This window comes from Lampris incognitus, chromosome 12 (assembly GCF_029633865.1).
Source record: "Lampris incognitus isolate fLamInc1 chromosome 12, fLamInc1.hap2, whole genome shotgun sequence".
In the NCBI taxonomy this organism is placed as follows: Eukaryota; Metazoa; Chordata; class Actinopteri; order Lampriformes; family Lampridae; genus Lampris; species Lampris incognitus.
Genome location: NC_079222.1, coordinates 18,299,968 through 18,316,707, shown reverse-complemented (window position 1 = coordinate 18,316,707; position 16,740 = coordinate 18,299,968). Strand labels below are relative to the sequence as shown.

Here is a 16,740-nt window from a genome sequence, read left to right as displayed (position 1 = left end):
AGTAAGAGAAGCAGGTAAATTTTATGACCTTATTCTCAATTCCAAAATGTTTGGTCATTGGTGTTTTGGGCTGTTGTATTGTTTGTTTATTGATGATTACAAATTCCAAACATTTACTGGTCAAGGAAAAAGAAAAACACGAAGAAAGGCGTCTGACTCCTTCCTGTACGTGTTAAAACCCCAGGTCACTTCATCGTTCTGTAATTTGATTCAGATTCCGATTCAATGATACTATGCTGGAGTAACAGCCCTCAAGACATGTATTTCTTTTTTTCTTTTTTTTTACTAACACAATCAAATACACTTAGCAAATCCCATTTCACACAAACACATACCCCACATTATATCAATATGATAGTGTTGCCTTGGAATACTGAGGGAAAGGCATCTGCAATTTTCCATCAATTGGATCAGTGTTGTCACTTGCTTTATACCAGTATAGGTGAAGCTGGAGGGAGTTATCTTCTACTTTGTTCTAATGGGAGACAGTGGAGTCATCTGCCTCAGTTATCTTTAATTGGATAGGCAACTGAGTCAGACCCATGGGGCCTAATGGATGCTGATAACATAATAAACTTCTGCAGCCCTAAAGGAAAATTCCAATTGAGCTTGAAGACAAAAAGACGTTTCGACCTAGTCCAGTCCGTGCTCTCTAATCTATGCAGTGATGGACTTCAGCCTTGATGAAATAGGCGACTTTTTAATTTCTTAGATGGTGGTGGTGGGGGGGGGGGTCATCAAGTGAAGGAGCCCAGGACAGCTGAAGGTGAGTTAACAGTACAGGATGGCGGATGAGTTATCATCAAAACAAAACCAACTGAATGAGTGACTGACTAATTTCATCCTTCATCCCAACCGAACACTGGCGAGATGACGACTCACCATTTGCTGCCCATTATAACAACACAACAGGAGTCTGAATTTGTCCCTCTCATAATGTGCTAATCCTCCATCCCACACCTAACATGTTGCGACAGCCTGGAGCTTTCTCCTCGGCCTTCCCGGGGCCTGTTGTTTACTCGCATCTCTTCCCTGCTCCGGATGTGTCTCGGTATACTTTTGTCTTTTTTCAGCATTTCTATTTCATTTGGCTATGCCAAAAATAAATCTGTTTCCTAAGCATTCCCCACAGTGTTGACCTTTTAAAACATGCTGAGGTAATAGAACAACATGTAGCAGAGTAAGGAACAAGGAGGACGTGGAGTGGGACTTGAGGTACGAGAGAGGGACAGACTCTTAAAGGCAGTGAAAGAAGACAGAAAGAAAAAAACAGACTGATAGCCATGAAGACAAAAAGAGACAAAGAGCAAAGATACTGAGGGAGAGCAATAGAGACTGCGGCGCTCTGCGCTCCATCGTTGTATATCTGTGCAGTATGACAGATTTCTACTGAGCTGTTTGCTCGATGCACATTTTCAATAACCTTTCCTATTGTTATTTGCGTATCTAACCCCGTCCATGCCTCTTCATCCTCCCACCACACACAGCTGTGCAAACCAGATAGGGGCATAACGTAGCACATCATGTGTAAAAATTATGATTAGCTCTGCTAATACTGTACACGTCAGTGCAAGTGTGCCGAAAAAACAGCAATCTATATATGCTGCAGAGAAATGTTGCTTTCACTTTCCACAATAAGCAGGTAGACTATGATATCGCTTTCTACTTGTTTGTGAGGTGTGTGTTTGTGTGTGTGTGTAGTGTAAAGGATGTTAAACTTGGACTGTGAGCCCTAGCAACAATACTAGTGCAATTGGCTTCATCCAATGATACAAACAGCATTAAAAAAAAAAAAAATTAAAAACAAAAACACAGTGGTACTCACAACAGCTCACAATGGGGGCTATGGGTTGAGGGATGGTAGGAAGGAGGAAGAGAAGGTAAAATGAAGTAAGGGGGCCCAGCTGATTTATTTGAACAAGGAAATAATTTTTCACTGGTATTTTCAAATACTAACTGTGAGATGACGCTATATCCAATGTGGAGTTATAGCTTAGATAGCTAGTTTGAGATTTCACGATTGAGATGGTTTGGTCATGTGCGGAGGAGAGATGCTGGTTTTATTGGGAGAAGGAAGCTGAAGATGGACCTGCCAGGGAAGAGGAAAAGAGGAAGGCCAAAGAGGAGGTTTATGGATGTGGTGAGGGAGGACATGCAGGTGGCTGGAGTGACATTTCTATTCCTGCCCTGCCTTTTTTTTCCCCCATTTACCTGATTGGCTCCCCAGCAGCTATATTCCCCCTGGTTGCCCTGTTCTCTTTGTCACATTGTTGTTAGCCTATGTAAGCCAGGTGCTTCATGCCTTGTCCTCGAGCCTTCCTTGTCGTTTGTACCTTGCCTGTTGTGTGGACTTTTAAACCCCTGCACCATTGAACCATTGCTCTATCCCAGCCTGTCTCCGCCGTCTGCATTTAGGTCCTCACTTCCTGCATCCAGCGTGACAGTAGTGGCATAGTATACATGTGGCCCTGCAAGACTAGTTGACATACATTGTATGTATGTGATATAAGGTTGACAATAAGTATATTTTGGGAGCTGAAAATCCATTGTATATTAACAATTATCTTTTAGATTTGGTTGTGTATACAGTACATTTATGTGTACATTTTTGTGCATGTGTGAGTGCATCCATTTGTGATTATAGTACAAAACTGTGGCTAATTTTATGGCCAATCATTGATCTCCAATTTCTAGCCTTTCTCAACCCCAAAACCCATAAGTAGTAAAGAGTACAAAAATAATAATTATTTAAATTTTTCCCCCCTTTTTCTTTTTATTCCGTTTTTTCTCCCCAATTGTACTTGGCCAATTACCCCACTCTTATGAGCCGTCCCGGTCGCTGCTCCACCTCCTCTGCCGATCCGGGGAGGGCTGCAGACTACCACATGCCTCCTCCAATACATGTGGAGTTGCCAGCCGCTTCTTTTCACCTGACTGTGAGGAGTTTCACCAGGGGGATGTTGCGTGTGGGAGTATCACGCTCTTCCCCCCAGTTCCCCCTCCCCCCTGAACAGGAGCCCTGACCGACCAGAGGAGGTGCTAGTGCAGTGACCAGGACACACACCCACATCCGGCTTCCTACCCGCAGACACAGCCAATTGGGTCTGTAGGGACTACACATGGACTGCTCATACAAAACAATAAGTTTGTATGCCAATTTAAATAATAGCTATATTTATTGTGTAAGAGATAGCAAGGGATGAATAAAATAACATCCCCTATATCCACACTTGGAGAAATGGTATGTTTACCTATCTGGCACAGTTGTTTGCAGTCAAACAGACGCATATTTTCTTCTGTTTGATATTGCTAAATGCTAAAGCAGCTGAGCTAAATTAAAATGTGACCTTTGTGCCGCAAAGGAAACGCCACGTTATATTTTAAAATAAAATGAACATTTCGAAGGGGCTCGTTTTCTCTTGTTAAATGATAAAATTGCCAAAAAAGAGGAGAAATATTCAATGTCTAACAGTGAGTGGAGTTTCGTAATCACATGATCCATCAATGTAATGGAAATGGTAGAGGGAAAAGGAGTAGCATTTGAGTCCAGTTAAATGGTATGAGTCATAGAGTGCAATGATTCAATGGAGGGTTATAATGAATCCCTTTGGGCTGAGTCCAACAGGGCATAACTTTGTGGACGATAACACAAAATGAATCCTGTGGAATGGGCATGCCTTTGAAATAAAAAACCTATCATAAGGGAGTGGTATACACAATTTAATTCAGTCTCTATTTCTATTGTTATTTCCTAAATCTATTAATTTCATTTACATTGCACTATCATGGAAATAATTAGTGCATGTTGCCTTGAATTCACATAGCTGCAGTCTATAGGCATAACCAAGCTTTTTTTTTTGCAGAGGATGAAGAAACACCTCAAGAGTATGATAGAAGTTGTTACTTCCGACTGCATTTTTTCAAAATTAATTTCACCCATCACTGCCCTGAGAGACATTATCATTTATACTACCCCTATATCTGACCAGACCTGTGATTTGTAGTGCCCACAAGGAGTTATATCAATGTATGAACTTTTCAAGGTCATAACTGAAACTCAAAAAAACATGCACCCCGACAGGGCTACAACCACCAACCACCGTACACATGCAGAAAGATGCACGTCATGTATGTCTCTTTCTGTCACTCTTTCTCTCTCTCTCTCTCGCTCTCTCTCTCTCTCTCTCTCTCTTTCTTTGTATTTATGTAACTTTTCTGCCATTGATGTACACACACATATAAACATATACACACCTCCTCCCACTGATGTATGTATCTGATGAGTCGTGAGAGTCTCAATAGACGCAGAAGACTGAGGATCTTGGTGAAGCGGACGATACGGAGAGCACGGGCTGTCTTGTACACCTCTGAGTCAAAGCCTTTCTCCACTATTAGAAAGATATAATCCACTGGAATTGACGACAGGAAGTCCACAACAAACCAGCTCTTCAGGTAGTTCATCTTGATGACCTTGGGGTCAAGGATGATCTCGGAGCTCTCCTCGTTGACAATGCCCGTTCTGAAGTTCATGACCAGGTCTACCAAGAAGATGGTGTCTGAGGCCACGTTGAAGACCAACCAGGTGGTGGTAGTCTGCTCCGAGAAGAAGGTTATTCCCACAGGAATGATGATTAGATTTCCCATCATCATGATGAGCATTATCAAGTCCCAGTAGAACCTGCAGGGCAACACACACAAATAAATATACAGAAAGTAAGCAAACAAACATGTCAGAAATATTGACAAGGATTACACCTCGCTCAGAAACATACACAAAAAAAGAATAAAAAATATATATTTTAGGATTTTGCATTAAATTAAATGAATGTGTCAGAAATAATCAGAACAATCATTTGAGTGGACTTTGCTGCACCAGCAAAATTGAAATGCTCCTATTAGTAACTGAAATAGGGCCAGAGCTCTTACAAAAACGTCCAAAGTAGCATTGTAATATTGGAGGCAAATTAAAATAAATCGATGTTTGAAGAAATTATGGCTTAAAAGCCACAATATTCACTGAAACAAATGATCGCTCAGTGGAGAGTCCTTATTTACAAATCTCAGTAGATTGTATGGAAGCATAGGTGTAAGTGTGTATTTGTGAGCATCTCCATGTGTATGACCTTGTGTATATCGTGTCTGCATGTATATACGTGTTCACACATGAACTCAGCACTCCAGGAGAGACACAGCTTTGGGCCAAACCATATAATAAATTGAAAATCTCTGGATGTCATTGCCAAGCAAAAACAAAATCTCCTTCACACTGATTAAGAAGAGAAGTCCAATCATTTCTTGAAGTATGACAGTTAACTCGTGTTTTCCAAGAGCGGCTATTGACTGGAAATTCATGGAGTAATTTAGCTACAGATAATGAATTCTTTCTTTATTTGTGTGATGGTAAATTAACCTTTGCATTCCCTTAGGTGCATTTTTCAAGAGAGGAGAAATCTTACTGAAGAATGGCTTGATGCATGCTCAGTAATCCAGGTAAGAAAATCAAACAAGGTGGAATCAGTTCATCTGGATACGTTTATTAACAGATTCATTTCATCACTCAACTAATGCCCCTTTTCCACTGCATGGTACCAGCTCGCTCAACTCAACTCCACTCGCTTTTTTGGTTTTCCATTGGGCAAAAGTTAGGGATGGTACCTGGTACCAGGTACTTTTTTTGGTATCACCTCTGTTGAGGTTCCAAGTGAGCTGAGCCGATACTAAAAGGTTACATGAAAGTACCCTATAAATAAATAAAATAAGGTAAATAAAATATAAATATATGTATATTTATTTATATCTATTTAAATATGATTAAAATCTTATAAATTAAACAAATTATGTTTAAATTTACATATAGATAAAATAGAAATAAAGAAATAAAATATAAACAAAAATATAAGTGAAATGCATTTATATTTATTTAAATATAAATAAAATCTGACCACTAATTGGTCAGAGAGAAATTGAACAGCTCTGTTTACAACCAGGAAATGCCAAAGCGAGTCTTATGAAACTTGCATTATAGTTGAAAATCTGTCTTTGTAAAAAATATTTGTTGTCAGCAAATCTCTTAGTTACACTAATATTGTTCATGTGAAGCACATATTTAGAATTGGTCTTGTTGATTGTTTTTATTATTATTTTTGGAAAATATTTTTTCATTTTTTTTTAATTTGGGAAAAAAAAGGCCTTGTCTACCACTGGTAGACAAGGGAGGAAAAACTAGTCAACATGCCCACAAATGATGAGCAGGGCTTCGCCGTGAGGGGATACTATCTGCAGTGGAAAATAAAATCTCAATAAGTAAAGCAAGTAGAGTCGAATAGAGTAGAGTCAAGTTGAGCCAGTACCGTACAGTGGAAAAGGGGCATAAGTGACCTCCTCAGTCTGAAATGACTCCAGGTATCCCCACCCCTTGTAAGCAATACAGTACAATACAGTTGTGACCATTAACTAGAGTTTCAATGGCCATGTGTTCTACTCACAGAGGATTAGGGAATGTTTCAATCACAGCATTGTAAAATGGCAGCAGATGACAGGTGCATAATGACCGAAACCAATGACCAGTTTCATGTGCAAATATGGGTGTGACCATTAGAGTTTCGATTTTCATATAAAACTGGTTGTTGGTTTCGGTCGTTATGCCTCTGTATTGTTTGTAAGGGTGGGGATATCTGCAGTCAGTTGAGACTGAAGAGGTCACTTAGATGAGTGATGAAACGTTTCTGTCAGTAAACATTGTATCCAGATGAACTGATTCAATCTTATTTGATCTTACTGAAGAAATATGTATCAGGGCTACCCCCCGTGGCACAGACAGGGACAGACTGCTGATGTACCAACATGCCAGTATGATACCATGCCACTTGAAAACAAAATAAATAAATAAAAACTTCCATATGACAATGAACAAGGTAGAAAACAAGCCACCATTCTGTTGTGATGACTAATTGATTAGTGCCACCCACTTATAGCTATAAGTAGATTTAATCCTTGCCACTTGATTTTGATTTAATCTGAAAATCTCTTTTCACATCAACTGAGCTTCATATTGCTTTATATAGAAGTTTGATTTCCTCACTTAATTGTTGTGATAGGCACCCTGCCACAGGCATGCAACATGGTGTTGGTCTGCCTGAATGAGTAACGTTACTCAGAGGACACACCTTTGATGGCTGTGGCCTTTGGATGCTAGGTGGGTGATGGATCCTCAAGCCTTAACACTGTGCAGTGGGCTTAGTGTGAGGCAGGCTTGGCATTCAGAGCTGTTTGCCAGTGTCCATACTGTACTCCCTCCTGAATCCCTTCCTAGTCCTTTAATGGGCAGGGCCAGAAGTCAAGAATGATTTAAAGAGATCAAGCAGTGTGGTGTTAGCCGTCGTTTGCTGTGCGCGAGGCCATCAGTAACAGGCCCTTTGACACCACTGGGGCTTTGGTGCTCCTTCTCTCCCCTGAAGAGGGTATGCCTTGCTACGTTAATGTCCCTGCCTTCTGTCTTAAGATGAGAGGAGCTAGAAATGATTTAAAGGTGCCGCCCTCTTTTTTAAACAGTGTTCAGAGCACTGATAAAGGCTGTGCAACCAAGAATGAAAATAGATGCTTTCAGGACTCCTATCTCGTTGCTAAAAACTCTCCTCTGACACGTCTCCGCTCTGCTGAATGCCTGTTTCTGCTCTGCCCGAGTGCCTGCCTGTCTGCTCTGGCTGAAGATGGAAATGGACTGGCTGACTGTCTGGCAGACTGCCTGTCTGGCTGGCAGACTGGCCATCCCGTAATGGATCTGTTTGAATAAATTAAGCCTGGGCCTTGGCTTTATAAATATCCAAAGATCATGTGTCAGATAATTGTCTGCACTTCTGCTAAACGGCGGTCATCTCGCTGGTTAAGAATATCCACCAACGGTATTTTTAACACCACTAGGCATGGATGTGTCTCTCTTGACACAATGATCTGGTCTTCTCAAGCACTATATAAACCCTTTCTTTAAATCCCCGAATGGCACGTCGGTGTAGAGAACATGATATCCATGATATCGTTCAATGCCAAACCTCCCTGTTCTTAATAACAACAAGGTAATTATGCAAAATCGTCACCGAGTATGTTTTAACCCAAGACTCATAAGCTGTCTGTCCACATGATGTTCGATATTGACCAGTACAAAACTGGCCCAGGAGCACCACATGGAATATCACAGGTGGTTTTGATCTGTGAGCCATGGAGACAGGAAAAGGGCTTTGACCAAGTCAAAGGACCTTGACCATAACACTCAGGTCAGCTCGGATGACTATTGTGCCTCGCGCCAGAGCCATGGTCCACCTCGATGTGTTTTTTGACACAATTCTGTTGCCTTAGTAATTACCGAACAGGTAAATGCTTTACAGAGACCACTTTAAGTACAGGTGCTTGTCCAACCTAGTCTACATGTGGCTTTCCAACATATACGCTGAAGTGCATGTAGGTGTGTGTTTGGTGACTGGGGGGTGTTCATATGGTTTGTATGCTCATGCGTATTAAAATAAAAGGTGATTTGTTTCTGATTTGTCAATATACAAATCTGAAGGGGATAAACCTTTTATTGAGATATTTCACTTTTTTCTATTTCTGAGGAAAACACAAATTTGATAAAACTGTTAAATAATTATTTAAATGTGATTAATTGTGGTTCAGCGCCTGCTGTAAAGAACTATTAAAAACAGAGAAATACGTAAAAAACTTAAAAAATACAAGTAAGCACAAATGCAGTAAAACATTCTGATTGTTAAAAACTGTTTGTGTTTGACAGAACATTGGACAACCCCAGGGTTTGAACCCACGACCTTCTTGCTGTGAGGCAACAGCGCTAACCACTAGGCCAAGGTGCCACCCGTTAATTTGCTATTATGCATGATAAGGGAACAAAACTGCCTTTTTCAAATACTACTCCAACATTTAACATCAGCAGCTTTAACGACTGACATTGTTATGGTCCAGGGAAAGACAACTCGCAGGAGGACTGCCAACTTGAGTTGACTGAATTAAAAGTTTTGTTTTGAAAGAGATGCAAACCAACACCCACACAGCACCCATGACTGCTGTTACACAACAATGTGCCCTGAATTATGCTCTTTCTCCCACAGCTAGGGTAGGAACAGTCGTACATGATCAATTCAACCACCATTTTAGTGCAAGAATTCAACCTTCAGTATCCTGGATTCCTAGAGTCCCTTACAGAGAGAAAACAAGCTGCATAAGGATGATGTTACATGTTGAAAAAAAGAAGCAAGAAACATCTGGATGCATACACAGCAAAAAAAATACCCTGCTTAAAGAGGAAAGAGTAAAACTGCTGAAATTAAATATGGCAAGTGAAAAGTGAAGTATAAATCCAAAGTATAGTTTTAATTTGAACAACTAATAATTGCATTTTATGCTATTTTCAGAGTACAGCACATATTATGTCAATCTCCAGTTCCAGCATCCGACACCAGTTCCAAAACGTCACCCACCTCAAGCTCCAACAGTGTATCCAGACCCACCTCCATATCCAACTCCACCAGAATCCAAACCCATATCCAGCAATGCACCCACTTCCATCACCAAATCCAGCTGCAAATGTATACCCATCTCTAACTCGAGTAACACAGAAGTACCTACCTCCGGATTAAGGTCCAGATTAGTCCCAATAGCTAAATCCAGCTCTAATTCCAGGGCCACATCAAAATCTAGATCCATCCTCATCATCAGGTCCGGCTCCAAATCCTGTCACAGATCCAGATACAGATCAATTTCTACCTCCAGATCCAGATCCAAATTCATCCCCATCTCCAGATCAGCCTCTAAATTTGGATCCGGCTCCAAATCCTGATCCTGATAATGATTTATTTCTATCTCCAAATCTAGATTCATGTCCAGATCCAGGTCTAGGTCCAGGTTCAGGTTCAGGTCCAGGTCCAGGTCCAGATCCAGGTCCAGATCCAGGTCCAGGTCTGCATCCAAGCCCACGTCCAGTTCCATATTCAGGTCCAGGTCCAGGTCCAGTTTCATTTTCAATCCAGATACAGATCCAGATTTAGATCCATATCCATCAGTGCAGCTTCCTCCATCTTCGCGCACAGCTTCAGCTCTAATATTTACTATAACTCTTGGTCACAACACATTGTCTTAGGAAAAAACTGATAAGAAGCTGTTATCTTTCTAACGTTAGTGGAAGTTTCACTTGCGCTCTGTTATTTTCTATAACTCTTGGTCACAACACATTGTCTTAGGAAAAAACTGATAAACTGATAAGAATCTGCTATCTTTCTAGCATTCAGTGGAAGTTTCACTTGCAAACAGTTTTCCCCTAAATGCTTAACAAAGCCACTTGTATAGCCATCAGATGTACATAATCCAAACATTAGAATTTATGCTTACCAACGAGCTGAGAAAAATTGGGGAATATATTGTTGTTGCACTAAAAAAGTGGCGGAAAGGGCAATATGTTCTTACCTACGTGTCTCAAAAGAAAAGACTTCAAACAAGGGGATGGTAAAAATAGACTACCAAACAGCCACATCTCTTTACAGCCATCTGTACCTGTGCACCTGCATGCCAGAGGGGACTCGGTGAGGGTCATCACAAAGAAGAACATCCACCCCCCCATTATGGAGGACTCCCAGCGAGCCAGCGCAACAAACATCAGCAGACACAAGAACCACCATCAAAGAAAACCCATCAAACTCCAGCCAGACCATGTCATGACCGTAGGGCCCCTCTCTTTAACAGCTGCCCCAACATAATCAACACCAGATCTTTTCTGTCTTGTGACACCCTGAACTTGAACAATGTGTGTAAATGCCTAGTGCGTTGAACCACAAAAGGTCATATACTGAGATGGTAAAACAGAATCGTCAATTACTGGCAACTTGGAGAGATTCAGCACATTCTTTCTCTACCTTCATCACACTTTGCTAGTTCAGAGCAACACAATTCCTGCACACACACACACACACACACACACACACACACACACACACACACAAAATAACAACATTTGTACAAAGAACAACATCTGTGGGACTTTAGCAATACAGTTGCATTCGTAGCATTTCTGACCAATGCGAAATTTCACGTAATGCAACAAGAAGTCACTTAGAGATTGCAGCATGCCGTAAATTCACATGTCCCGTGTAACACCCCTCTTTTAGAGATAATCAAATCCCTTTCGGGCTGACAAGGACAGGCAGGAACATTTTTTCAAACATTGTTTTGTACTAGCGCAAATATGTAAACCAAAGCATGAAAATAATGCTTAAAGGACAATGTAACTGGTAAATTCAGTCTGCTAAACATGATGTATGATTATCATTATCATTATTATTATTATTCATGCAAAGCTGCATGTAGACATTTTCACCTTGAGGCAGTAATGTTTATGTTCTGCCCTTCTCACCTTCAAACAGACACATTCATGTCCCAACACTTTTCACTCATCTTGATGAACTGTTCACCTTGAGGGTGACCTTGAAAGCTCTCTTCCATTGCATCTAGCCAAACACTGAGATGTCCAGCACACGAAAAAGTCACACTGTTGCTGGCATCTTGACAGAACTGGAGGAACCGATGAACCATTGCTTAACGTTGATTTCAAAAAGGCAAAGGACCGTTTTCATAGCTTTTAAAATGGGGAAACGGGAAATGGATAAAAAACTGTTCTGTGTTTGCTTAAGTGAACTTGATTGTGCCATTAGCAAACCATCAAGCTAGCTGGTTAAGATACACCTTGGTCTTGTCCCAAGTGTGATTTTGCAGAACAATGTTGCACCACTAGTTTGCTTTGTATCCAGAGTACCAGACCGGCTATCAACCTACCAAACTAGCAGCACGGAAATTAAATCTGTTGTACTTCTCAACCCTTATATCTCCATCAGAAAGTTGCACCATGGAAAACCAGTGGCCTTACCACAAGAGTTTTAACGCTGCACACTGTGTTACTATGTATCATTTTGTCAGTGTTTACAAACATTATTGTTGCTTTGACTTTATTGCATTGTTCTTGCTATGAATTATTTGCGACAAAATTACTTTGATGTCTATGACTGAGACAACCATTGGCTGCAACCAAATGCATCCCTGAAACAAGTTGTAAATGGCCAAAATATATCGGACGCCATTGAAAAGCCGATGTCAGGAAAAACGGGGGGATTTAGGCATGTACGCAAAGGGTCACAGTCACAGAGTGGTAATGTTGACTATATCTTACATATCCTACTTCAATATAATAAAAGTTGTACATTTTATCATGCACCTGCAAATCTGCATCGATGTAATTTTTGTGTGTTGGTCTTTTTAGTGTTACATTTTTATTGTTATTGTAACTATTTTTGCCTTGGGCGTTGTGGTTGTTTTTTGTTTCTCATTGTAAATGTAGTTTTAAATTGTTAAGTTCATAATTACACATTTTAACTCATTACTTGCATTATTACTTAGCATAAGTAATAATGTACAAGTGTAATAGATATTACACTTGTTTTTTACATGTATGGATACATTACCTATATGTTGATTGTGCTGCAAATGTCTGTCTATTTGTATTTTGTCTATTTGTCTATTTTTTATTTTAATTATTATTTTTTTTAATTTTCTTTTATCTTGTTTTTAAACCGCTGGGGAGTTGCACTTAATTTCGTTGTACGGCTGTGTAATGACAAATAAAGGCATTAATTCATTCATTCATTCATTTTCCATGTGAAGGTTTTCACTATGGGACAGTGAAGTGTTCTGTTTGTTATGCCTTCCTTAATGTCCCAACACGTTTCATTCATCTTGATGAACTGCTGACTTTGAAATTTACCTAGAAAGCTGTCTGCTACTGCATCTAGCCTAATACCGAGGTAGCCACGGAAAGATATTTATTCATATTCTTATTGTTATTCAGGTTATGTTTGTGCTTTATATATCACCTTTCTATTGTACAACATCATATGGAAGACACTATCTTGTATCTTTAGATCGACAGTAAACACCTGTCAGTCATTATGAGCTACCAAGAGGTTGCTGATGAAAAAAATAATAAATAAACCTCATCTTTGATCTACTAGGGGGGAAAATTCTGGAAATAGAACCAAATGGAATACACCAGGAAATCCCAAAAGTTTCTGTATTAGTAAATTTTTTGCAAAAAAATTTACAAATTAGAGTATTTTACAAAATTCCAACTCTATAAAGGATGATTTCAACAACCCAATACATTTGAAAGATACGCAGGGGTAGGAGCTTTACTGGAGAAATACATATAACACATACTAGTGGAAAAACCCTGACAACGGGGAAACCACACTGTGTGACATGAGTGATAGATTATGGCATTTTACAAACCATCAGATGATACCTAATGAGTGACCACGAACCACCCGTGTCAATCCATGATGCAGACTGGCAAAAGGAGAACCCGACCGACAGACTTTTAAACTGAGACAAAAGCCCCTCCTTAGCAAAACCAAAGGCACGCGAGGCCATGCATGAGACCTCTCTAAAAAATCTATGAATAATTAAAATTACTAACCTGCCATTAATCTTTAAGCGTCCACTGTGTACAAAGAATATGTTGTATATCAAGTTTCAAAGGCGCATACAGAGCAACACAAAGCCCATGTGAACAGTGGTATCATTCATGGGACGGTTGTTATGTAAGGTTTTTCATTACATGATCAGATAGTGGGGGGTTTCTTTCCTAGCTGCCGTGGAAGCATGTGCAGCACCAGAAAGACAAAATAAAGGGCTATAATTGGATAAGAATGAAACTGGGCGCTGTAAATGTGGAGACAAGCTATAGCATAAAAGGGAGTACATGAAGGAATTCAACCTTCGATATATACAGTGCAAGAGGAGCCACTAAGCCAAAAGTGCCCTTATAAATCTATCTGTACACTCTGGAGGCTATCTGGAGGCACAGCACCCCGATAATTGTTGGCCAGGAGGCAATTACTCTGGCATTGCAAAATGGCTCCTTCGCCACACTAGCTAGAGGACAAGAACTTCCTCTTGTTATGTGCTACGGTTTAGTGAATTGGGCGACAGAGGGAACTGAACCATCTCAACCAATCTGTCTTCAGCCAAACATTTTCTAAATTCCTCATGAGTGAAATAAACGATTTCTCTGAACATGTTCCCAACATGTTTCTTCTTTTATTTTAATTGTTTTACCCCTTTTTACCCCTTAAAAGTTTACGGTTAACTGATAGTTGACTATTTAATACTATTTACGTGCATAATTAATCACTATCTAGCAGGGATAAAGCGCCGGGGTGGTTTGTATTGGTCCCTATTAAAGTATATTACAGGGGCAGGAGCTCCTTACATAATATTTTTGTGGGGACTGCAAATCTCCAGACCTTTTTCAACTCACCCTCGCTTCACCTCTATTGTTCAACTTAAAGTCAGCTGTGGTCACAACAGGGGTGGGTATGTGTGCACGTATGCGAGTTGAGAATTGTTCTCACGTGTACTTCATGTCTTCTATCTTACATTTGTATAGATCCCTTACAATAGCAAGGAGAAGGGGGGGCAGCATGGGTTTCCTTGCGTGTTGGAGGGCTAATATAGCCTATGTTATTTCACTGGAACCACTACAGCAAGGCAAAGTTAGATCACGATGGCCGGCCTGGGGGGGGGGGTGCGATTATAACATTGCATGCACCTGCAGGGTAGAATTTAGCTTAGCTTGCAAGCTTTCATTGCACCGGCAGGACTCGGAAAGCGAGACTCCGGATCCTGCACAGGATTCTGCAGCAGCGGCGGTTCAGCACCCTGGACAGTACCGCGTTAGGAGCGTTACGTGCCCCCTTCGCACGTTAAAAGCGCTTGCATGTAAGGCGGAAAACGAGACTGCATGGCAGTCACGGTCAGGCTGTGCCAGGGGACACCGGTGGGGAAACACAAGAGCAGGTGATCTGCGTAATTGGCGAATTGGTGGACTGTAAACGCACGACTATAACAGCTCGTGGATCTGTCTTGATTTGTTGAGCACTGCCCGCAAAAAACGTCGTTTCGCCGAGCCCCAGCTGTGTGTCGAGCAGAGGCTTCTTTACATGCAGGGTTAAGACTCCTACAGCCTGCTACAGGCTGCTACAGGCTGCACTCTGGGCTTTGACAATGCGCAATAAGCTTCTTTTTTTTATTTCGGTGCTTGGCGAGGGAACGAGAGTCCAACTGTGGAAAGACTTAGCCTGACATTATTCCCACATGCTAAGGTTTGCAACAAAACACATATTTAGGAATTATCCTATGAGTGACACACGGGGGGGGGTATGGTGAAACAAACACACGCCCCTTTGAAACAAGCACATTCCATCACATTTCCTCAGCAACGCAGCAGCAGAGACAGACAGCATCGTGGGGGGGGGGCAAATAAATTGAAAATAAAGACTGTTAATATAAACGATGCTCTTTTGCATATTTCACCCCCTCGTCAAGCAACTTGAGGAGCAATGATTTCTTTGGGGCCGTTTCTCGTAAGAATTTACCGCATTCAATCTGTCTCCGCTTCCTCATCCACCCCCCCCCCCCCCGCCGCCTATAACGAAGTGTTTACAACCGTGATGCTGCAATGGCATTGTCACGTTGTGCCCAGGTAGCCAGTGTGTGTGTGTGTGTGTGTGTGTGTGTGTGTGTGTGTGTGTGTGTGTGTGTGTGCACAGAAACCGCATATGTCGCAATGACGAACCCGGCTCAACGGGGGCTGTTGTTGTTATGGTGAAAGTGTGCCGGGTTCGTGTGTCTGCGTGCTGTGCGTGACTCGGCGTGTGTGTTTCAAATCGTGACATTCACCATCATTTTTTCCAAGGGCACCCGCGCTGATACACATTGGCGATATGTTCCTCGTCTTGCTTTATAGGGGGGGGGGAACAAAATACCGCAATGGGCTAAAATTGTGAGACGCTCGGCTACATTGTGACGATGTGACGGCACCAGTCCGCGGCGATCCGCCTAAATGCGGAGGAAGATTATCTCGCGCGCCTCGGAGCAGACGTTGCGTGCCAGCCGATTACAGTGCGTTACGGGTTGGAAGTACTCGCGCTGGCTTCCGGACCCGAGTCGGACGGCTGGGGGTAGGAAAAGGGGTGGTGGGGTAGGGGGGGGGTGGCAGGTGAGCGGCGCTTACCTAAAATCGCTATACGGATGAATGATCCAGTATCCGGCCGTCTGAACCCTCTCCTGTTCTTTCTCCACGGCTTTCTGGCTGCCAAACATGCGCAAGGAGAACTTATTGACTCCGGGCTGCATCATGGCCCCAAACTGCCGCTGCATAAAACCGTATTGCCTGGACGCCCGTCCAGGTCGTCAACCCGACCATGGCCTCTTCCCGTTCCCCTTTAAAGCCCACCGAGTTGCCGTGGTCCTTCATATTCTGACTGCCCATGTTGTTTTTCTGTAGCGAGTCCTGCCTCTGAAACACGTTATTCCCGTCCGCCTTCTCCTCCTTGTTGCTGGAGAACGAATTTGATTTGTCTTCCATATTTTTTAACGTTTTTCTTTTTTCTTTTCTTTTTTTTCTATCAAAACGTGCTGTCTCCTTATCCGGAGGACAGGCTACGCGCTAAACTCGAGAGGACCCGCCGCGAGCTCTCCTGTTTCATTTGATGTCCTTCAAACTGCTTGGCTCCTTCGGCTCTGCCGCGAATGCTGCAAACTGAGACAGAAACGGCTCGTCGACCTGCTGGTTCAGGTTTCATGGGTTACCGCCATCTACCGACCGCTCCGATTCACCACGCAGGCCCGCCC

At 41.8% G+C, this 16,740-nt stretch overlaps 1 protein-coding gene across 1 annotated transcript in view; it reads right to left on the bottom strand.

The window, feature by feature from the left end:
- Window positions 1-16,474, bottom strand: part of LOC130121569 (potassium/sodium hyperpolarization-activated cyclic nucleotide-gated channel 1) — a 109,069-nt gene extending 92,595 nt beyond the window's left edge. Inside the window, 3 exon segments of the mRNA XM_056290417.1 lie at window positions 4,255-4,678; window positions 16,121-16,285; window positions 16,287-16,474. Of these exon segments, the coding sequence (XP_056146392.1) occupies window positions 4,255-4,678; window positions 16,121-16,285; window positions 16,287-16,474 (777 nt within the window).
- Between the last annotated feature and the right edge of the window lie 266 nt (window positions 16,475-16,740).